The 20,965-nt window shown below is 67.8% G+C and overlaps 1 protein-coding gene across 1 annotated transcript in view; it reads left to right on the top strand.

Annotated features, from left to right (window-relative positions):
- Positions 1-4,846: 4,846 nt before the first annotated feature.
- ZFPM1 (zinc finger protein, FOG family member 1) overlaps positions 4,847-20,965 on the top strand; it is a 62,655-nt gene continuing 46,536 nt past the window's right edge. The window contains exon 1 of the mRNA XM_020282744.2: positions 4,847-4,969. Coding sequence (XP_020138333.2) covers positions 4,930-4,969 — 40 coding nt within the window. The 5' untranslated portion in view covers positions 4,847-4,929. The remainder of the gene's footprint in view (positions 4,970-20,965) is intronic.

The following is a 20,965-nucleotide window of genomic DNA, read 5'->3' on the forward strand; positions in this document are numbered from 1 at the left end:
ACACGACACAGCACCCCGACCGACGCCCCGTGGCTTAGAACAACCACCCCGTCTTTCCCTCCCAAATCTACAGTCGGGGCAGGGTGGGGCAGGGAGAGTGGCCTAGGGCTGCCCGGGCAGCTCTTTCTTCCTGCCCTGCCGGGCTGGGGGGGTGTGAGCTGGCGCCCACAGCCTGCCCCCCTCGGCTTGGACTGCTGCCCCCAGGTTTCCGGGGGTCCCCCTCCCTCCCTGCCTGCAGGTCTGTACTCAAGCATCACCCTCTCTGGGGGGTCTCCATAGGCCTCCTGCAAGGTCCCTCCCACTGAAAGAGGAGGGACGAGGGGAGGGAGGGGGCAGGGAGGCAAGCCCGTCCCCTGCACCACCCCAGTCTCCGAGATTGGGAGATGCCTGCGCCTGGTGTCACCGTGCCTGGCGGGGTCGGTGGGACACACCTGGGCAGTGAGTGAAAGAGTCACTCTCAGCCGACCAGGGGACGGTCCCCAGGTAGGAGCCGGTGTCCCTGGCTGTCAGAGGGGGGAGGACGGTGAGGCTGGGGGTGGGGGCGCTTGTCCAGCGGGTCCTGGCCGAGCCTCGGACGTCCGGGCGATCGATGGGTGGTGGGACGGGACGGGTCCCGTGCTGGGGACAGGGCCACAGCCGGCAGTGGCCAAGGGGCAGCCGTAGCACCGGCCACAGCATCAGGGGTGGCCCGGGCAGCATCTGGGAGCCCACAGAGCCACCCCCTCCACGCGGGCAGCCTCCCAGCTCCTCGCTTAATTTATGTTGGCGTCCTCGCTGCCCTTTGACCCCCTCATGCAGTCACGTGGTGCTTAAAACTCATTATCCCGCCATTGAAACAGGAAGTTAATTAAACCCTTCTCAGCAGCCGGTGCTGACAAATGTCAGGCTGGTCCCCGGGCACGGCTGCCTGGCGGCTCCAGGCCTGGGGTGACCAGAGGCAGCAGAGGGGAGGCCCGGCCAAGCAGAGGTCACCGGACAGGTCCTGGCCCCTTCCCCAGACGCAGCCCCCAGTGTCCACGCCAGCCCCCAGCGGTGCGTTTCCTGGGGGGTGCATCCAGCTCCGCCCCACCATCCCCAGGACTGAGGGACAGGACCAGAGGGGCCCAGGACTTGCCCGGGGTCAGTGTCCAGAGGCAGAGCCAGGGTCAAAGCCAGCCTCCAACCCCCAGCCAGGGTTGGGGACCCGGGCTCTGGACTGTGACGCCCTGGGGTGACACCCTAGCCTGCCACGTCCAAACTGCAGGCCCCCGAAGAGTAGCTGGGCCACTCGGAGCCTCAGTTTCTGCCTCTGTCATATGGGGGGATGGGAGCACCCCCCAGGGGGTGGTAAAGATCACAGGGACCTGGCGCAGCTCGGAGGTGTTGTGTCATGGTTCGTGCTGGTGTGGCGGCCGCCACCAGGCACGCTCCCACGTGCAGAACCAAGCACTGCAACGGGGCCGGAACGGGGAGGGGAGGCTGGGCGGGGTGGGGAGCCCCTTAGGCCATGCTAGTGTGCCTCCTACCTTGCCCCCAAGCGTAGGGGAATGGACAAGGCAGAGGAGAGAGAACTGCCCCCAAAACAGAACCCGGAGGCAGGGCCCAGACACCAGACCCTGAGACTCCGGGGACGGGAGGAATCTTGAGCTAATACATGTCTGCTCACACACGCCTCTCCGCCTGCAACGGGCCCGGCCTTGACACCCCCCTGCTCGGATCTGCTCGGATCCCAGAAACGTGTCCTTCAGGCCGAAGTCATCTCAGGGGAGAGGGCATGTCTGGGCCACCACCACGACAGCACCTCTTACCTGTCCCCATTCTGCCACGTCCTGCCTGGGGGACCCTGGCGGCCACGGCTGTCAGAGGTCTGCACACGCGGTCCGGAGAGAGAACACAGCCAGCCCAAGGGAAACTCGGGCGATGATAGTAACGACAGGGCCCTGTGGTGGCCACCTGGGACTGTCCACAGCGGGCTTCTCCAGGCCCGGCTCCCGGGCACCTCCCGGGGGGGGGGAGGGGTTTAGGAGCTGCCGCAGGCCCAGGACCCAGCGGCTCAGACCCGGCCAGCAGGGCACAGCCCACCGAGGTCCTGGAACCCAGGGAGGCAGCTGTGCCACAGGCAGGCTAAACCCAATTCCCTTTCTCCCCTGGTGGCTTTGGGTGAGAATCCTGGCACAGCTTGGGGACACACAGGGGCCTTGGCACAGCCTGTAGGACCGGGGTGGCCAGTGCTCCCCTCCCACCTGAGCAGGGCCTCCCGCAGGCCCCTCCTGGACCCCGGCTCCACTGAAGGCCTTCCCCGGCTCCCGGGCACGGGTGGCTGCTCCAGTTCTGGGCTCCTCCAGGCCTAGACAGCCTCTCCGGTTCCCCTTGCCTCAGTTTACCATCACGATCAGCAGACCCCCTGAGGTGTAGCGGCAGTGTGTGCAAGGTCCCCCAGCATCACCGAGGGGTGCCGGCAAGTCCCTGCCCTCCTGAGCCACAGCTCTCTCCTCTGTCATGACACCCCGCCCGGGGGGCAGGCAGGGAGATGGAATGTGCTCCCAAAGCAGCCCTGGCTCAGCTCGGCCATGGGGTTCAGGGGCCAGTGCCCAGGTGGGGGAGACCCCAGCTTGGCTTAACACTCTGTTATTGGTGCCCTGGAATTCTCCAGTTCTGAGCAAGGCACTCCACATTTTCCTATCTTCACTCTGCAATGGGCCCCACAGATGGTGCAGTTAGTTTCGGGGTGATCGGGGTGTCCCACTTCCCCCCAGGCCTGGAGGAGCCCAGCCTAGCTCATAGCAACCTCCAACTCCTGGGCTCAAGCGATCCTCCTGCCTCAGCCTCCCGAGTAGCTGGGACTACAGGCATGCACCACCACGCCCGGCTAATTTTTTCTATATATTTTTAGTTGGCCAATTAATTTCTTTCTATTTTTAGTAGAGACGGCGTCTTGCTCTTGCTCAGGTTGGTTTCGAACTCCTGACCAGGGCCTAAGTTTCTTATGCATACCTGGGATCACAGAAACAAGCCAGGTCGGGCAAAAGAGTGGCCACAGTGACACCTGCCTTCCCTTGCAGCCTGGACGGATGTCAATAATGTAGTGTCCTGCTCCCTTTATCCTGCTGACCCGAAGAGCCCACCTCAGCACAGATGTCCAGCCGCTCCTGCCTGGCCGCCACTCACTGGGCACGGAGCCTCAGACCCGGCACAGGTGCCAGCCCAAGGCCACCTGCTCCCAGGTGCCCATCTGTAAAGTGGCCTCCCTTTGGGCAGGAGGGAAGGCCCAGGGAGAAACCCAGACCTCTCTGGCCCCGGGCAGGGAGCAACAGGAGGGGCAGCACCCTGGGCCCAACTACTGACTCTTGGGCCCAGAGCTCCTGTCTGTTCAACAGGTGGGGGACCCAGGGGCGGACCCCCGCCTCCGGTCCTGCCTGCCACTCTCCTGCACAGTGGCCTTCCCTGGGAGTGGCGGCAGGGGCAGGGAGAGAGCCCAGGCTCTGGGCACATGCTCCTGGCCCATGCAGCCGGGCACAGGGCACAGAATTCGGAATGAGATGAGGTCTCCCGAGAGCACCCGGCTGGCAGCAAGCCTTGGCATGTGACGTGGACGGTGATGATTGTATGACGTGATCATTATCTGTCACCGGGTGGGTGGGGCACAGGCGTCTGCCCTGCCAAGTCCTTCCTGTCAACCCTGGGCTCTGCTAACTGCTTGTTTCTCAGGAATATGGGGCCGGGGCGGGCGTCAAACGCAGGTGGAGGATATTAAAAGAAATTGGTACGGCTCAGCTGGGCGAGACCGGGTGGGGGGGGATCCTGGGCCCCAGGGGGCTGAGCCTGCACCACAGCCTGGGCAACAAAGTGGGACCCGACCTCTAAAAGCGTAAGATAAAATTATAATGCTACCACCCAGCTGGGGGTGGCGGACAGCTGTCCTCAATCCCTGTGACCTTGAGCAAGCAGTCCCTGATCCACAATTTTTTGCCTGGAAAATGAGAGGGGGACCTCATGAACATACCCCGCTTCCGGGGACTGGAGCAGCCAGTGCTGCCTGCAGGGAAGCCCCCGTGCAGAGCCCACCCCACACCCGGGGCCAGCCCAGCGCCGGGCCTTCCGGACAGGCCCCACCAACCCCGCGCGCGCAGCGCAGGTGAAGCTGGGGGCCCGGCCCACGGGCCCGGGGCGGGGCCTAGTCCCTGGGGGCGGGGTTACAGAACGGAGGGGCGGGGCCTCGGGGGCCCTGAGAGGTCGGGTCAGCTGTGGGGGCGGAGCCGGCTCCGAGGGGCGGGGCCCTGGAGGCCTGGACCCCGGCGGGATGCAGGGCCGCGCGGCAGCGGGACGGAGCAGGTCGCCGAGTCTCAGCCGGGCTGGGCACGCAGCCTCAGGCCGGAGCGGAGGGGAGAAGGCCGTAGGCCTGCGGGCGCGGGGGCGGGGCCGGGGGCGGGGCGAGAGGCCCTGGCGGGCGGGGCGGGGCCGGGGGCGGGGCCGGCGAGGGGAGGGCCCAGGCGGGCCGGGGGCGGGGCCGGGGCGCGGGGCGGGGCGAGAGGCTCGGCGGCCGGCGGCGCACAGGCCCCGCCCCGGCCCGCGCAGGCCCCGCCCCGCGCCGCCCGTCCGCCCCCCGCAGCCCGCTCGCCGTGGCCGCCGGGTCGCCGCTCGCCGCGCGCAGGTCCCATTGAGAAAAGCCGAGCGGCGGCGGCGCGCGCGGGAGCGCAGGAGCCGGCACCAGCCCGCCCGCCGCCCGCGGGAGTCCGCGCGCCCGCAGCGCAGGCCCGGGGCCTCCGGCCTCCGCGTTGGCGCCAGCGGCTCCCGCGCCGGGCGCAGCGGGCTGGGGCGCGGGCCGGGGCGGCCGCGGAGCCCGGGGGCCGGGGGCATGAGCCGCCCCGCGGCCCCGCCGCGCCCCCGCCGCCCGCCGCCGCCCGCCAGGGGCTAGAGGCGGCCGCCGGGAGGGCGCGCGGCGCCGGAGACATGTCCAGGAGGAAACAGAGCAACCCCCGGCAGATCAAGCGTAAGTCAAACTTTGCGGCCCGCGGTCCCGCCGCCCCCTGCCCCGCTACCCAGCGCCGGCCCCCGCGCCCCGCCGCCCCCGGGCCCCGCCGCTCAGCGCCGCCCCCGCCCGCCGCCCAGCCAGCGCCGCGACCTTCACCCCGCGCCGCGCCCCCCGCGCGGTGCCGAGCCCCGTAATCTAATCTCCGCTGGCGGCCCCGCGTCTCGGCCGGGCTCGGGTCTGGCCCAGGCTCTGGCCGCCCGGGGGCCGGAGCGGGGTGGTCGGGGGCGCGGCCGGGCGGTGCGTGGCCACCTCGCGGCCTGCCCCTCCCCCGCATCTCCGAGATGGTGCGGCGATAGGCGGCCCGATCTGGGCTCAGATAAAGTTTAAAATATTCCATTCTGCAAGTCCCATCCTGATACGATCGCTCTGTCGGGACGGGCTGAAATTGTGATCTTATCTGGCGCTTGACTCTCCCAGGCTTTGTATCTAGAGGGGGAGAGACCCAGGAGAGAGAGGGGACACCTGGGACCGCGTGGAGACGCTGGGCCCGGTGGCGGGGACCAGCCCACGCCCACTGCCACCCGGCCGGCTGCAGAGCCTTGGCGGAGGTGGGGGGCTGGCGCGCAGCCGCTGCAGCCGCTGTGCTCGGCTCCAGCCACCCAGACCCTGGCGCTCTGGCGTTGTCTTGAACCCAAGCCCTGCCTGCCAGTGACATCTCCTGGACCCTCCAAGTGTCCTGGCCAGGGCGGCATGGGCAGCAAATGGGGCCCCCAGGTGCCCACGGGCACACCCTGGCATCCAAGGGGGCTGCTTGGAGTCAGGGAGGGGGCTCCGGGCTCCTGGCCCAGGCTGGGGTCTGCCCCTGCCCGCAACCAAGTTTCTCGACAGTGGGCACATGGGCAGGGAGGGTTAGGGACCGCTGCACGTCCCCAGTGCCATGCCCCCACGAGAGCGCCCCTGGCTCTTGGGGCCACTCAGGGGAGAGAGCGCACAGGAAGCACCCCTCCCCGCCGCGGCCATTAACTTCGCGCCTCCAAGGCCAGGGCCAGGCGCAAGGCGTCCTCCCAGGCTGCCGCCCCAGGCAGACCCGCAGGTCGTCGGTGCCCGCTGGGAGGTGACGAGTGGGGCGGCTGCTGCCCAGCCCCAGGCTCCTGGGCACACCTCTGTCCACATGACCACTGCCACCAGGACCCCATGTGGGCTGCCCGTGGGAGGTCCCCGGTGAGCGGGAGCGCAGGCACGAATCCGGTTCCCGTAACCCGACTCCCCCCAGTGCAAGCGGGACCTGCTTTCCGAAAGTCGCCTTCTATCATGTCAACTCAAGTATTAAAAACCACCCACAGGTCCCGATCTGCGCTGGCTCTCTGGTTTCTTTCCCCTCCTCCCCTGCGCGGTTGTGTGTGTGTGTGTGTGTGTGTGTGTGTGTGTGTGTGTCTCGGGTGATGAGAAATGCTGATAGCCGCGCGGGGAGATCGCAGGTTGGGAACCGATCGCCAGCGCTGATAAGGGCGCGAGAGCCGAGCGAGAGCCCAACCCGCTGGGAGAGCTGGTCCGCGAGCGCGCACTTGGGGACCGGGACCCGGGCCCTCTGGCCCGCCCTGAGCGCGCGCGCAGTACCCAGGCCGGGAAGGCCGGACCGGGAGGCGGGGCCGGGACCCTCCACGCAGCTCACGGCCCGGGGCACCTCCTCCCCTGGCAGATCTGAGCACGTTAAGACGGGAGGGCCGATTGTCACCAAGCGGCGGCGCCCGGCCGCCCTCTGCCAGCGGCGGTGCTGGTGGCCCTCGCGGCGCCGCCGGCTGCCCGGGCCTCACCTGGGGCCGGGCCGCGGGTGCAGGGGGAGGGGCGGAGCGCTTTGGGCCCCCCGCCCCCATCAAAGCCGGGGCGCAGCTGCCCGCGCCTCCGTGCGCCTTTTGTTCCGCGCCGAGATAGATGTGCCGCGCTGATAAGGCGCGGCCGATGGTGGCTGCGATAGGCTTTCCATTTATTAACTTCAAACGCGGGGGCGGGAGGGCGCGGCGGAGCGCGGCCTTGGCCGGCCAGATGGCCGCGCCGATAGGCCGGAGCGCAGGGCCAGGGGAGCGCGGGACCCCCGCGCCCCCCGCCGCCGCTTCCCTCCCGCCGGGTCGATGTGCGCTCTGATAAGCGCCTGGCGGGTCGGCCGATGGCGATCGCGGGGGCGATAAGGGGCCTTATCTGCGGCCACCAGGCCCGCCGGCCCGAGGCGACGGCGCGCGGGGGCGTGGCGGCAGCGGGGCCTTGGGGCGCGGGGGCGGGGAGCGGGCGGCGCGCGCTGCGCCGTCTGGAGTTTTCTCCCCAAACACACTTCGTTCCCAAGAAGTTGATCCTCGCCCGGTGGCTGGCGGGACAGTCCGTGAAAATGAAAGAAAACTGGCTTTGTGCTGGGGCGGGTGGGGGTCGGAGGACAGTGGCTGGGTCCTTGTCGGTGGCGCAGGACAGCGGGAGGTGGGTCTGTCACCTCTGGGGGGGAGAGGGTGTGTCCCCGTGAATCATGGCGGGGCCGGCGGTTCCTGGCGAGTGTCAGGCAGTAACCTGCTTGGAGTTTTCTTGAAAAGGAAAATCAAGGTGCTTTCCACCCCGGCGGGGCTGTTTGGGGGATCCCACTGCGCTGACATCTCCTTGAGCAGGTCCCCCAAATTGGGAAGGAAAGTCTGCAGAGCTGCCTCGGCCGGGTTTATTGAGCACTTGCTGTATACCAGCACTGGGCCTCGCCGCAGCCCCCTGGCCAGTGTGAGTGGGGGTGAGTGGATCGAGGAGTGAGGCTGAGAGTGGGGACCAGCGGGGTGCATCCGGCCGGGGATGCTTCCTGGAAAGGGGGTGACCTCCAGCACTGGCAGGCTTCAGGTTCCAGCTCTGAAAAATGGGGTGATGGGATGACGGGTTGCCGGCTGTCCGGGGAGTGATGCTGAGGGGAGGATGAGGCCGGGAGGGTGTTAGAGGCTGGGTGGGAGCTCCGGGCTCCCTCCCTGAGAGCCTGGGACTGGAATAAGTCCCCCCAGGGCTGTTGGGAGCATGGGGGTGGGGGGGTGCAGAGCCCTCGGGTCCCAGAAGCTGCATAAACCTAGGCTGGTGGGGGAGGGGCTTCTGGAAGGAGCCTGGGGCTCCCCAGGGCCCCTCCCACCCCAGCTGCTCCTTCTCAGAGGAGGGCGTTTTTCACACCTTCTCAGAGTTTGATTAAACAAATTATTGGTAGCCACAGGATGAGTAATTCACTCTCAGCTTCAAAGTCACACGCCTGCCCGCCCACCCCAGGGCTCAGGTGCCAGTTCCAGAGAGAGCCGGGTCAGGGCTAGGCAGGAGGGCCAGGGGCTGGTCTCTGCTGCACAGGAGGGACCGTCTGCAGGGAGCCATCCACACTCCCTGCCCAGTGTTGGGGGTGGGGCTCCAGGGGTCAAGGCTCCGGGGACCTCCTGGCGATGTCCCCACCCCAGCGTGACAGCAGGCAGGGCAGGAGAGGGCTTGGGCAGCCCCGACACCCGGGCAAGTCACTTCCACAGCCCGCTCCCCCTCCCTCCGAACCACGGGTGTGGCCGTGTCTGCCACTCCAGGTCAGCAGGGGTGTGAGTGCTGTCCTTGGCCCAGGCGTCCCTGGCCGTGGTCACCCTGAATGGGCAGCGCCTACGGCGAGCTGTGCGGCGAGGGCGTGGCCAGCCTCAGGGTCCTGGGGTCGGGCGGAGCGGCGTATAGCAGAGGGAATTACAGACCCGGAGGGACTACCGAGGCGCCCGGCCCCCTGAACCTGACTCCGGCAGGGGTCTGGGGGCACCAGAGCCCACACTGTCACCCCCGAGGCTGGCGTGGGCTTCACCCTGGCTCCACGCCGTTGGTGGTTTCCACACTCCTGGGCCTCAGGGATGGCAGGCCGCTCCCCGAGGCTCCGGTTGGCGACCGTATCACTAACAGATATCACTAACAGCTCATACTCGGGAATGCCAGGCCGCGTGTTAACCGCAGGGAGCCCTACTTTTATCTCCGTTTTGGACCCAGGGAAACTGAACCACAGAGAAGTTAAGTTTCTCCCCCGAGAAAAGTGCCAGATCCTGGGCCGGGCTCTTAACCGGCGTGTCCGTCAACATCACGCTGCTTCTCGCCATCCTCTGCCTGCCCTGGGGCCTCAGTCTCCACATCTCTGAAATGGGCCTCTGGGAGCAAAGGCCCGCCCCACCCAGGGGTCTTGCCCCAGCCCCGCCCTTGCCACGCTGGCAGGTGGCCTCCTTCCTGTGGGGTTCCTGCTCAGGGGCGGCACCCCGGGAGGCTTCGCCCAGCCCTGCCCGGGGCCTGGGACCGCGGCCGGCCCCTCCCCGGAGGTCACCAGGAACCCAGCGTGGCACCGAACACGCCAGGGATTTAAATGGGTCAGTTGGAGAAGAAAGGAGGAGGGAATGTGATGCCATTAATTGTGCCCTTATCTCCTGTTTCTATGCCAACCAGACGTTCCCGGGCTTGACGGGCTCGTGAATAATGCCCCCGCGGGTCTATCTGCCATCGGCAGGCCTCCTGGTGGAGGCAGCTGCTGCCTCCCCGATGGGTATCGCCAGCCCCGAGGACCCCAGCCCGCCCGGCACGCCCGGGCGCCTGGCCAGGCTCCTGCCCACCGGGCCACCGTACCCCTGGATCTTCCTGGAGGCGCCCAGCACCTCCTGGCCCCATTTCACAGAGGGGGAAACTGAGGCCGCAGCCACACATGCACTGACCTCCCGACATCCTCTGCTGCTCCCTCCCGGGCAGGCGTGGCCTGCACTCTGCGTGCCTGACCTTGGCACGTCCCACCCGCTCGGGCCTCCGGGTCCTCAGCTGCATCGTTGGGCGAGCTTAGCTACTGCCTTCGAGTCGCAGGCACAGTGGGTGGACCCAGGACGAGGACAGCCAGCGGCACCCGGGGCCGGGCGTCCGGGCTGAGGCTTGGTGGCTTCTCTCTGGCTTCGTTGGTGCCTCGAATGCTGCGTTCCGGGCTGGCCGCGGTGCCTCCGGCCGGCCGCTCCGGTGCTCGGAGCCCCTGCCGGCCACCGTGGGGGCCAGCCTGTGCCGTCACCGGCCCTGCCCAGTCCCCCCAGCACCCCGGGAGCAGGCTGGGGTCTGCCCTGTCTCCGTGGTCTGCTCTCGGGAACTCTGATGAAATGACCAGAGGGACGCTCAGCGCGACATGGAGGTGGCTTTCTCAGATCCCAGCTCTGCCTCTTGCTGGCCATGGCCTGCCCGTGTGAGCCTCAGTTTTCCCATCTGCAAAATGGGGACGGCGGTAGTCCCTGCCCCCCACCCCCAGCACTCCTGTGAGAACCAAAGGGAAACACCTGCTACCTGACACAGCTGCCACCAACGCCTTCCTCCTCCTCTTCCTCCTCCACCTCTTCGCCCTCAGCTGCTCGGTCAGACCCGGGCTTTCCAGCTGGTCGGAGACAGAAGTCCCTCTGCCCAGCAGGGCCCCCTGGCCCTCCGGTCCCCAGAGCTTGGTCCGCCAGCCCTGGTCTCGGGCGGCCCCTGATGCTGCCCCGTCCACCCGGCCAGCCCTCCCCTCCTGCTCATTCCAACTACACTGCCAGGCAGACACGGGGCTGTGCTGCCTGGACCTGTGGCTTGCCCCCTCTGGGCTGGGGTCTCCTCTTGGTTGGAGGGGAGGGGGCTGGCGGTGGTCCCTGTGCTCTTCCTCCACCTCCCCGCCTCCCCGCCCGAGCTGGACGAAGCCAGCCAGAGCTGGGGGCTCCGGGGCCCAGCAGCCCAGTGAGGGGCCCTGGGCTCCTTCCACAGCCTGGGAGCTGGAGGCCCGGCGGGAAAGAGAGGGCTTGGCGGGGGTCCCCAGCCACAACTGACAGGGCCGGGAGGGCAGAGGGCTCATCTCGGCCTGGAAGGCAGGTCAAGAGTGGGGCCTCCACGGGAAGCAGCCTAGGTGGTTCCTTGCACGAGGCGCCATCTTCCCTTGGGCCCCCTGTCAGCCTCAGTTTGTCCATCTGTTCAATGGGCACACCCCAGTTCCAATGCCGCATTTTTCAAATGAGGATGAGAAGAAGGTTCCAAGGGGCTGGGACTTGGGTCCTGCCCGTGGCCAACAGGAAGTGGGGAACGGTCTGGCTCTGAGAGAGGCCTGGGCTGCTTCGGCACCGGGCCTGGCTTGAGAACCCCAGAGTGAGGGTGGCGGGTTTGGCCCCCGGCCGAGGACATCGCTGGCCTTGGTTTTCTCATCCGTGCAACAGGAATGACACAGCCCCTCCCCTCAAGCAGGGCCGCGGTATGCAGTAGGCACTTACTGCAGCCCTTTGGAGCAAGCCCAGAGTCCTGGGTCAGGTGGGACCGGGGTTGGGGCTCCGTGTCCCGGCTGCCCACATGGCCACAGGGCAGGCTGAGGATGGGGGGGGCGGAGGCTTGGTGAGGCCCCCGGGTCCCCGCCCCCTGTCCCTGGCTGCAGGGGCCATGCCTCCCCAGCCTGGGCTGCACCCCTAGGTGGTCCTGGCTGCAAACCAGCCTTTGTCCCTGCCACGGGGGACTGCCGGGTGGGAGTGAGGGCGCAGCCTTCAGTCCTGGCCTGGCCTCTTGACCCTGCGGGCGGGCAGACGCCTCCTCTCTGGCCTCGGTATCTGCCTTGGAGGTGGGGGCCGACTAAGCACACACACCCCTCCCCGTCCTCCGTGGGCTGGGTCGGGTCCTGGACACATGCTGTGAAGGGTCGCCCAGGGATTGCCGGTGGACGTGGCGGCTGCCTTGTTGGTATTTAGCAGAAGCTCCAAGGCCGGATGTTTCAGAGCCTCCTGCCTCCCCTCCCTCCCTGGAGTTAGTGCTCCAAGGGCAGCGGGACTGTCCCCGACTGCAGCACACCCTGGCCGGCCGGCCCCACACCCAGGTCCCCTCTGCCCTTTTCCTGCCCCGGGAATCCTACCTGCCATTACTGTCATTGTCAGTGCGGGTCGACCCATTTCACAGGCAAGAAAACTGAGGCCCTGCGAGGTGGTGACACGCTCGAAGCCGTGAGACACGGGAGCCGGGTCTGTGGGCCCCTGGGGTGGCCAGAGGGTTCTCTGGGCAGTGCCCACTGAGCCCCCCAGCCACCGGCCCCGCGTCCTGCCCCAGGGGCCCCTCCAGCCGGGACTCCTCCCCTCCTCCCTGTCCCTCCTCAGGGCCCCTTGTTTGGGAGAAGGCAGTGGCCCGGCCGGGGCAGGAATGCGGCGACTGACCTTGGCCAGAGCCCAGTGAGACAGATAAGCAGGGCCCCCCCACCCCCATCCCCGTCCCCCCGCCTGCCCTGGGCCTGTGGCTGCTCCGAGCCTCCACTTCCCCACCTGCGGAGTGGGAGCTGGTGCGCAGCTTCTGTGAGCCCGGCTGTGGCCAGAGCTCAGCCCCCGCCCTGGCGCTCCTGGTCCCCTCTGTCCCGGACCCCAGGGCTGGATGGGGTCAGAGACCCGCCAGCCAGCATCAGCGCTGAATGCCGTGCCCAAACGCATCGCAAATGGCTCCGTGTCTGCAGAGCGCGCACCCAGGGGGCGCGAGCCAGGTCCTCACGCGACTCACTGCGCCTCCCTGAGCCCTGGTCCCCACCGCGAGATGGGCGGTGACGGTCACCTCCAGGGTCGTGAGGATTGGTGGGACCCGACCTGCAGCTGGGCCCAGCTGTGGGAGGAGAGGCCCCCCCCACCCTTCCCCTTGCGCCGACCACTGGGCTCCCCGGGTGTCCGTTGCTCCTGTCGCCTGACCTCCAAACCCCACCCAGCGCCCCGCCCCGCCCCAGGCACTCGCACCTGCCGCAGCCTCCTGCGTTGCTTCCCCTCTTCTCCTCCAAGCCCCGCTCCGTGCACCCCACTCGGGGGGCAGGCAGGGAGGGCCCGGGACCAGGTGGCGCCGGCTCCTACCTGCAGCAGGATCTGAGGGGGGCTGCCCGAGGGTCCTGGGTTGCATGGCCTCCTCTGGTATCCGGCGATCAGACCCTGTGACGAGAGGGGAGACCGAGGCTCAGAGCCATTGCCGGCCACGGGCCTCACGCGGCCTCCCCAAGCAACGTGCAGCCCCCAGGCCCGAGCCCCCTGGGGGGAGGGGGAACTGCAGACCCAGCCGCCACCGGGCCACAGCGAGAGTTCTCTGCGCACTAACTCGGTCCCTGCCTGTGCCCAGCACCGTGCCCTGGCCTTATAGCCAGGACCTCACATGCTGCTCCCCGCAGCCTTTGAGGGAAGCCCAGGGCACAGAGGGGGAAACTGAGGCTCAGAGTCTAGAGGTCAGACCCAGCCCTGGAGCTCACAGGCTCCCCACGCTGGGGGAGGAGCCGCCCTCAGACGTTCTGTGGGGAGAGCGGGGTGCGACAGGGGCGGTGGCTAGGGGACACCCCTCCCTGCTCCCGGCTGGGCTCCAGGAAGCCCACTTTCAGGCATGGGAAACTGAGGCCTTGCTGAGCTCCAGGCGGCGTCCACGCCTGCATGCGTGTGGCTCTCCCGGCTGCCTGAGCTCGGGCAGCCCCTCTCCTCCCCTCCCCCGGGCCTTGGCACTGCGGGGTGGACCCCAGAGCCATGGCCGGGCCTGGCAGAGTCCCAGAGCTCCCAGAGCCAGGGGATGGGACTCAGGCCCGCTGGGGGGTGCTCGAGTGAGACCCTCGTTCTGTACTCCACCCACCCCTTTTAGTCCCCAGGGGGTTGGAACAAGTGGATTTGGGGTTCCCTCCTCCCAATGGTGTTCAAGGGCCCTGGTGCTCGGTCCCACGAGGGGGCCTGTGGACAGGCGGGCAGCCCCCCCGCAGCGAAGGGTGGGGCTGCAGCGGGTGAGCTGAGCCCCAGGTCGGGACCTGCGGTGGCAGAGCCCGCTAGGACGTGCCCACCCAGCTGCCTTTGTCTCGGGTCGTTCCTGCTCCCAGGCCTGTCCCAGTGGGCTCAGGGGACCCTGCAGAAGGAGAGAGTGCTCACATCCCGCCCTGCCAGCCGCCCCCCCCACACCCCCCACCCTCTTTCTGCATCGTGGTGGGCCTGCCCAGCTCAGGAAGAGGCCTGGGACCAACCCAGCCCCCTGGAACCCTGCGGGAGGGCGAGCAAGGCTGCCTCAGTTTCCCCTCCCGGGCAGTAGGCCCATGCCCGGCTCCATCAAAACCGAACGTTTCCCCAGACAGCAGAGGGACCTCCCGCCCACACCCCTGTGGCAGCCGTGGTGGTCAGTGGGCACCTACACCCCCAGGGCCCCGGCTGGCCGGCCACCCCCCTCCCTCCCGGCTGCGGCTGGGCCCCGGCCGCCCCGCGCTGTCTCCCGGCCGGGCCCCTGGCGGGCACAGGTTTCAGCTCCCGTGATAACTGGGAAAGTTGAACTGGCCCCATTACTGCGCCGAGATGGTTGGCGAGATACCGCCGTGATAATGGGGAGATAGCGGCGCGGCCCATGGCCGGCTCCCCGCCCATTAGCATTCCCCACCAGTGCTCCCTATCTCCTCCGTTTCCACTCCTCCCCGAGATAAGGATGGAAATTCTGACTTCATAGCTCACTGATTAAAGTGTCTGGATTTCTTGATAATACACAGATAAATTATGTTTTTGAGAAAGAAGGTAGGGAGGAGGGCGGGGAGGACGGGGCCGGGAGGGGCGCCCTTGGCCGAGGCTCCCAGCCTGTCCCGGCCCCCCCCCCTGGGCTGAACCGCAGAGCGTCCGGCCCGCACCACCATGGCGGCCTCTGCTCGAGACGGGGTCCCGGGCCCAGAGCGAGCCCGTGGCAGGGGGAGGCCGGGCTCGGGAGAGGCAGAACCTGGCGTGACGCGGGGGCCGGGCAGGGGGGCTTCGCACCTCCCAGCAGCGGGGGGCAGCTGGGGGAAGAGCCAGGAGTCTGAACCCGGCTGCCCCGGCTCAAACCCTTGGCGGGGGTATGTCTGTGCCTCAGTTTCCACACCTGTCACATAGTTGCCAGCACAGCGCCCTCCCCGTGGGTTGCTGGCAGGACGCAGTGCCAGGCAGGAGCGTCCCCCGTCCGTGTCCCTGCTGGCTGCTGGGCCCCCAGAGCAGAGCCCGGCGAGTGTCGGGGACGCGCCTTCGCCCCCCGGGCTGGCGGCCTGTCTCCCAGCCTGTCCCCAGCCGTCCTGCCTTCCCGGCCGCAAGTGACAGCCGGCACCCAGATGGGACTCAGGTACCATCTCCGCGTCTGTCTGGATAAAGCCGCCTCCTTCAGCTGATCCGAGATCCGGCGCTGATGCCGCGATTAGCGCCGATTAGGGCCTGGCGTGCGGCTAATCCTCCCGCTGAGGGACAGGTGAGGCAGCCTCGGGGGGGCAGGCGGGGCCCGCCGTGCAGGAGGGGAGGTTGAGGCCCTGGCGACGGCGGCCGCGTCCCCTGGGGACAGCCGAGCGCCCACGGAGGAGCTGCCCCAGGCTCCCAGTGGGTGCAGGGACGCTGGCCGGCTTTCCCTCTTTCTGAATTTATTTTTTACGCAACTCTCGGGGAAACGAGAGTCTGCGGGATCCCCGAGGCAGGAGGCCGGGGGCGGGGGGTGGATCTGGGACTCCCCGGTTAGGACCGTATGAGGGGTGGCCGTTGTCGGGCAGTTACTGAGCTCTGGCTGCCTGCGAGGCCTGGGTTCGGATGCACGGTGGCAGTGGGTCTTCCCAGCAGCCTTGGAGAACTCAAGGTTCAGAGGAGTCGAGTAACTCACCCTAGGTCACACAGCACAGGAGGCGGCAGAAGGGCCTCTAACTTGGAGGCCTGGTCGAGGTCTAGGTCTCCATCCTGGCCGGGGGGTTCTGGGGTATCTACAGCCACGGACACCCTACCTCTCCCGCCAGGCACAGAGAGGGCAGGCCACTGCTGGTGGCCACACAGCCCTGTCCCGGGAGCTGCAGGGTGTGGGCTGAGACTGGCCTGCCTCTGTGCTTGCCTGTTTTGGGGGGTCATTTCATTTGCACCCAGAAAGAAGTCTCCTTGGTGAGAAAGGTGGATTCTTGCGGTGTTTGGGGTTTGGTTTTGTTTCAATATTCTAAACAAAGCCAGCTGTTTCCAGCATACATGGGGGGGAGTGAGTGTAGGATGGAGTGACTATAGCTCGGACCCTGTATGTGACACCCCTCGGCCTCAGTTTCCCTGCCTGCACAGCGGGCACCATTGCAGTTCCAGCCTCCTCAGCCTTGGAGGAGTGGGATGGGAGAACTGGGTAAAAAAATCCAGGTCTTGGGCTGGCCGCGGTGGCTCACGCCTGTAATCCTAGCACCCTGGGAGGCCGAGGCGGGCAGATCACTCGAGGTCAGGAGTTCCAAACCAGCCTGAGCAAGAGCGAGACCCTGTCTCTACTAAAAATAAAAAGAAATTAATTGGCCAACTAAGAATATATAGAAAAACTTAGCCGGGCGTGGTGGCGCATGCCTGTAGTCCCAGCTACTCGGGAGGCTGAGGCAGGAGGATGGCTTGAGCCCAGGAGTTGGAGGTTGCTGTGAGCTAGGCTGATGCCACGGCACTCACTCTAGCCTGGGCAACAGAGTGAGACTCTGTCTCAAAAAAAAAAAAATTCAGGTCTCAGCGAACCCGGAGGCAGCAGTGGGTGCTCCCTGGGGTCCCGTGTGGGCCGAGGGTCCCTGGGGCTGGGCTGCCCGCTGCCCGCCCTTGCGGACACTGCAGCTCTTGAACGGTTTTTGGCAAACAGCTGCCGTTTGCAGAGGCCCAGGGCCCTGCCCTGTCCACAGTGGCCAGGCGGCTCCAGGTGACATGTCTGTCCTTGGGTCTAGGAGTCTCCCAGACCCAGGGCCGGCCCCCCCTCGCTCTGGTTCTCGGGCACGGTCCTGTTCTGAGCCTCAGTTTCCACATCTGTAAAATGGGGCTGAGGACACTAAGGTCTGGGAGCTCCTGGCTGACTCTGGCCAGCTCCCCGGCGTCTCCCGGTACCGCCGGTCCCCCAGCCGTGCCCAGCACCCCTCCCCGAGGCCAGAGGGGCCCCACCCTCCCCTCCTGTGTGACCTTGGGCAGGAGCTTCCCTCCTCTGGCCCTTCCATCCTCGGGTCCCTTTTGGGGGGCGGCCGAGGGGCGTGCTGGGTGGCCGGGCCCCCCAGGGCAAGTGCTGCTGCTGCCCTGCGGCATTGGGGCCCCCCCCCCCGCTCCCTGCGCCCCCCGGGCTCTGGGCTGGTCCTGGGTGTGCTGGACGCGGCGGGAGGGCGTGAGCCGGCCGCCCCGAGTCCCACGGCCTGGGCGGTGGGCCGGGGTGTGTCCCCTCCCCCCAGCAAGCAAGAGAGAAAAGGGAACTGCGATAAAAAGGGCGATGGGCTCCGTGCGGTGGAGGCGCCTATCGCGTTATCTATCTGCCTGCGCGCTCCCCCGAGCAGTTGTTTCCTTATCTCAGCCCACCCCAATGCCAGGAACAAACGCACGCGCCCCCCGGAGCCCACTCGGCACCTCGCCCACCGCCGCTGCCACCGCCTCGAGGAGCCGGTGCCCCCGGCTCTGCAGGAGACTTGCGCGGTTGGGTCGGGTCCTCGCAGACCACCACCACCATCATCATCGTTTTGCAAAGGAGGCCCCACAACAGCCGTCCCTGGGGCAGGGCAGCCGAAAACGAGAAGTGGCCCCCAACAGGCCCTGCCTAGGCGGGGAGAGCCAGCCAGGGGTGCAGGGGCCGGGCTTGGGGCGAGGTCCCCGCAGTGTGACCTTGGGTCAGTGTCTCCCCTGAGTCACTGGTGAATGGCTGTCACGGAGCTTTACCAGACAGGGAACAGCCTGCACTGCAGAGTCCCCCACGCAGCTCTTTCTCTCCCCAGACCTGGGCCTAGGTCACCCCCAGTCCGACACCCCCACAGCGCAGCCCCAGCCTAGACCCCACAGTGCTGGGACCCCCCTTGACTCCAGCTCCCCAAATCACAGCCCCCCTTATATCCCAGCCCCCCAGTGCTGGGACCCCCCTTGACTCCAGCCCCCCAAACCACAGCCCCCCTAGATCCCAGCCCCCCCAGAGATGGGACCCCCTCGACCCCAGCCCACTAAACCACAGCCCCCCTAGATCCCAGTCCCCCACAGATGGGACCCCCTCCACCCTAGCACCCCAAACCACAGCCCCCCTAGATCTCATCCCCCCACAGATGGGACCCCATTGACCCTAGCCCCCCAAACCACAGTCCTCCTAGATCTCAGCTCCCCAGAGCTGGGACCCCCCGACCTCAGCCCCCCAAACTACAGCCCCCCTAGATCCCAGCCCCCTAAACCACACCCCCCCTAGATCCCAGCTCCCTACAGTTGAGACTCCCTGGATCCTAGCCCCCCAGGGCATAGTCCCCCTAGATCCCAGCCCCCCAGAGCTGGGACCCCCTCAACCTCAGCCCCCCTAGATACCAGCCCCCGAAACCACAGCCCCCCTAGATACCAGCTCCCTGCAGTTGGGACTCCCTGGATCCTAGCCCCCCAGGACATAGTCCCCCTAGATCCCAGCCCCACAGATTTGGAACCCCCTGGATCCCAGGCCCCCCAGGGCATAGTCCCCCTAGATACCAGCCCCTCAGACCTGGGCCCCACTAGGAGATCCCAGCACCCCAGAGTTGGGACCCCCTGGATCTCAGCCCCCCAGAGCCAGGGAGCCACTTGTCACAACCTGTCTGATTGCAGCCAATGCAAATGGGGCATGCAAATGAGCGGGAATGAGGCCCAGCAATTGGCCACGCTGCTGTGCATGGGGCGGGCTTCCATAAAGAGGGCGGAGCCTCCCCAGGGGCTGCCCTTGCCGTGGGAGTGGGGTCCCCTGGGGACACCCCCAGGCTCCACAGGCCACCCCACCAGGGCCACTCCCTTGCCTGGCCAACGGGTTGAACAGGCTGCCCTTTGGGGGACCTGCTGACCCTCAGAGCCCAGACCCCCACAGCCTGAATTGGAGGGCCCCGTTCAGAAGTGGGGCAGGGCCAGCCTGGGACGGCCGGCTTCCCTGGCCTCCCGCGTCTGGGTCCCTCTCCTGCGGTGACTTTCCTCCAGAGCCCGTCCTGCGGGGCCTCCGTGCCGCCATCTTAATGGGCAACAGTCCCAACCCATTTGCCACGCCTCAGTTTCCTCATCTGTAACACCGGGAGGAGATCTAGTCTGTCTGCCTCCTGGGATGGTTTCCGTGCTCATTGGCAAGCCACCTCCCCTCCCTGGGCCTCAGTTTCCCCATCTGCACCATGAGGGCTGAGGTAGCACGTCCTCTGGGGGCTCTCTTCTCTGTGGCTGTGGCATATTCCAGAAACGCGGGGTCTCCCAGGTGTTCCGTTGTCAGGAATTCACATGCCAGGAGACTCGAGGGGGCCTGGGTCGTGTTCCAAACCCACTCTGCACCCCACGGTGTGTCTCGCCGGCCACGTGGGGCTGGGTGGGCCCCTCCCGCCCCGGTCCTGGCCGGAGCCCGCCCCCCCCACGCCCAGCTCCCATAGCGCCACGGGGCTCCCAACCCCAAAATCAGCCGCACGCAGGGGCGTCTTTCAACGTGGGCAAGTGGAAAATCGCAGAGGGGAGGGGGAGGGTCTGGGCTGAGATCTAATGGGAGGAAATGGGGAGGGCCGTTGGACAAGACCCAGGCGTCACCCCGGCCGGCGGGGTCCCCTCACCTCTCTGGGCTCTCGGTCCCCTGTCTGGTGAAGTGGGTGACGATGCCCCCCACCCCAGGGTCAGGGACAGAGCCAGCCCGGCAGCCTGGCAGCCTCCCTTGGGAAGTTCCCCTCACACCGGTCCCCATCCCAGGGGGGCAGCTCTGGCTCCCCCAGGACTGAGCAGGGCATACAGCAGGTGCTCCGTAAATGCTCCCCTGGTTGACTTCCAGATCCACTCGGCGCGCCTGCCCCGTCCCAGGAGGCAGACGAACAGGAGTAAAGGAAACCGGGAGAAGGCAGAGCCCCCCAAAACGAGCGCTGTCCAGACAGAGCCGTGGAGTTCGGGGTGCTGGGCCATCGCCAGCGGGGAGCAGGGGCTCCCGTCACCGCGTGGGGCTGCGACTCGCCCCTTGGGGCCCCCTGCTGGCTTTGCGCGCCCCCCACCTGGGCAGGGCGCTGGTCCGGTTCTCCAGACGGACAGGGCCGCGGCCTGGCGACCCCAGGTGACCTCGCGCAGCCCCGGCCTGGTGGGGAGAGAGGATGGACCCAGGAAGAAATGAGCCCGCATCCCGGGGAGTCCCGCGTGTCTGACGCAGAGCCACAGGGGGGACCTGCTGGGGACAGGTGGCCGGAGGGCAGGCGGTGCCACTGAGGCAGAGGCAGGCGAGGGTGGCGGGGGGAGGAGCGTGCTTGCAGAGGGGCCAGCGGGGCGGACGCTCTGAGCAGAGAATGGGGTCGTCCCCGGGGACCCCAGCCGCAGCGTGGCAGCACTCGGGACGCGGCTCAGTCTCCAGCCGCCCGCCCGCCCGCACAGTCTGGCCTCAGGCAGGCGTTCCTGTCCTCACGTGCCCCCGCCAGCCACGTGGCGGCTGTGCCCAGAGGCCGCAGGCGGGGCCGGGCCCAGGGTGTGAGTCCTCTGGGCTCCTCTGCGACGGCCGGGCACCAGGCGTCTCCCCTCCACCTGCTCTGCGCGGCCGCGGTGGCGCGGGGAGTCGGACGAGAGCAGGGCTGACCCTTACCCCACCCGCTGACCCACGAGGGCTACCCCTACCCTCCCTCCCGTGGCCATCGGCCGGAGGTCTGGCTCAAGGCCGTCACGTCCAGGCCCCGAGATGACCGTCGATGCAGCCCTCGTGCCTGCTGGAGCCACCGGTTCTGGGGCGCGGCCTGGGTGCCGAGCCCTGCCCGCCGGGGTTCTCGGGGGGCCGCTGGGACCTGCCGCTTAAACCCCTGAGGCTCGGTGTGCTCTCCCATAAAATGGGGGGCCCTGGGGCTGAGTGGACAGCACTCACGGGGGGCTGGCGCCCAGGCGGGCTGCAGGGAGGGGACCCGGACACCCCAGGACTTGGCCTCCCCAGCAGGGCCGAGCCTGGATGGACGGCGGGGGTCTGTGGGGCACATTCTCGGGACAGGCCACCCCGTCTGGCCTCCTGCCTGTCGTGGCCACGCAGCGGCCCCCGCCCCGTTGGTGGACCCGCAGCCGGGCACCCAGACGCAGGGCCGGGCCCCGGCGAGCCCCGGCC

This window comes from Microcebus murinus, chromosome 20 (genome assembly GCF_040939455.1).
Source record: "Microcebus murinus isolate Inina chromosome 20, M.murinus_Inina_mat1.0, whole genome shotgun sequence".
NCBI lineage: Eukaryota > Metazoa > Chordata > Mammalia > Primates > Cheirogaleidae > Microcebus > Microcebus murinus.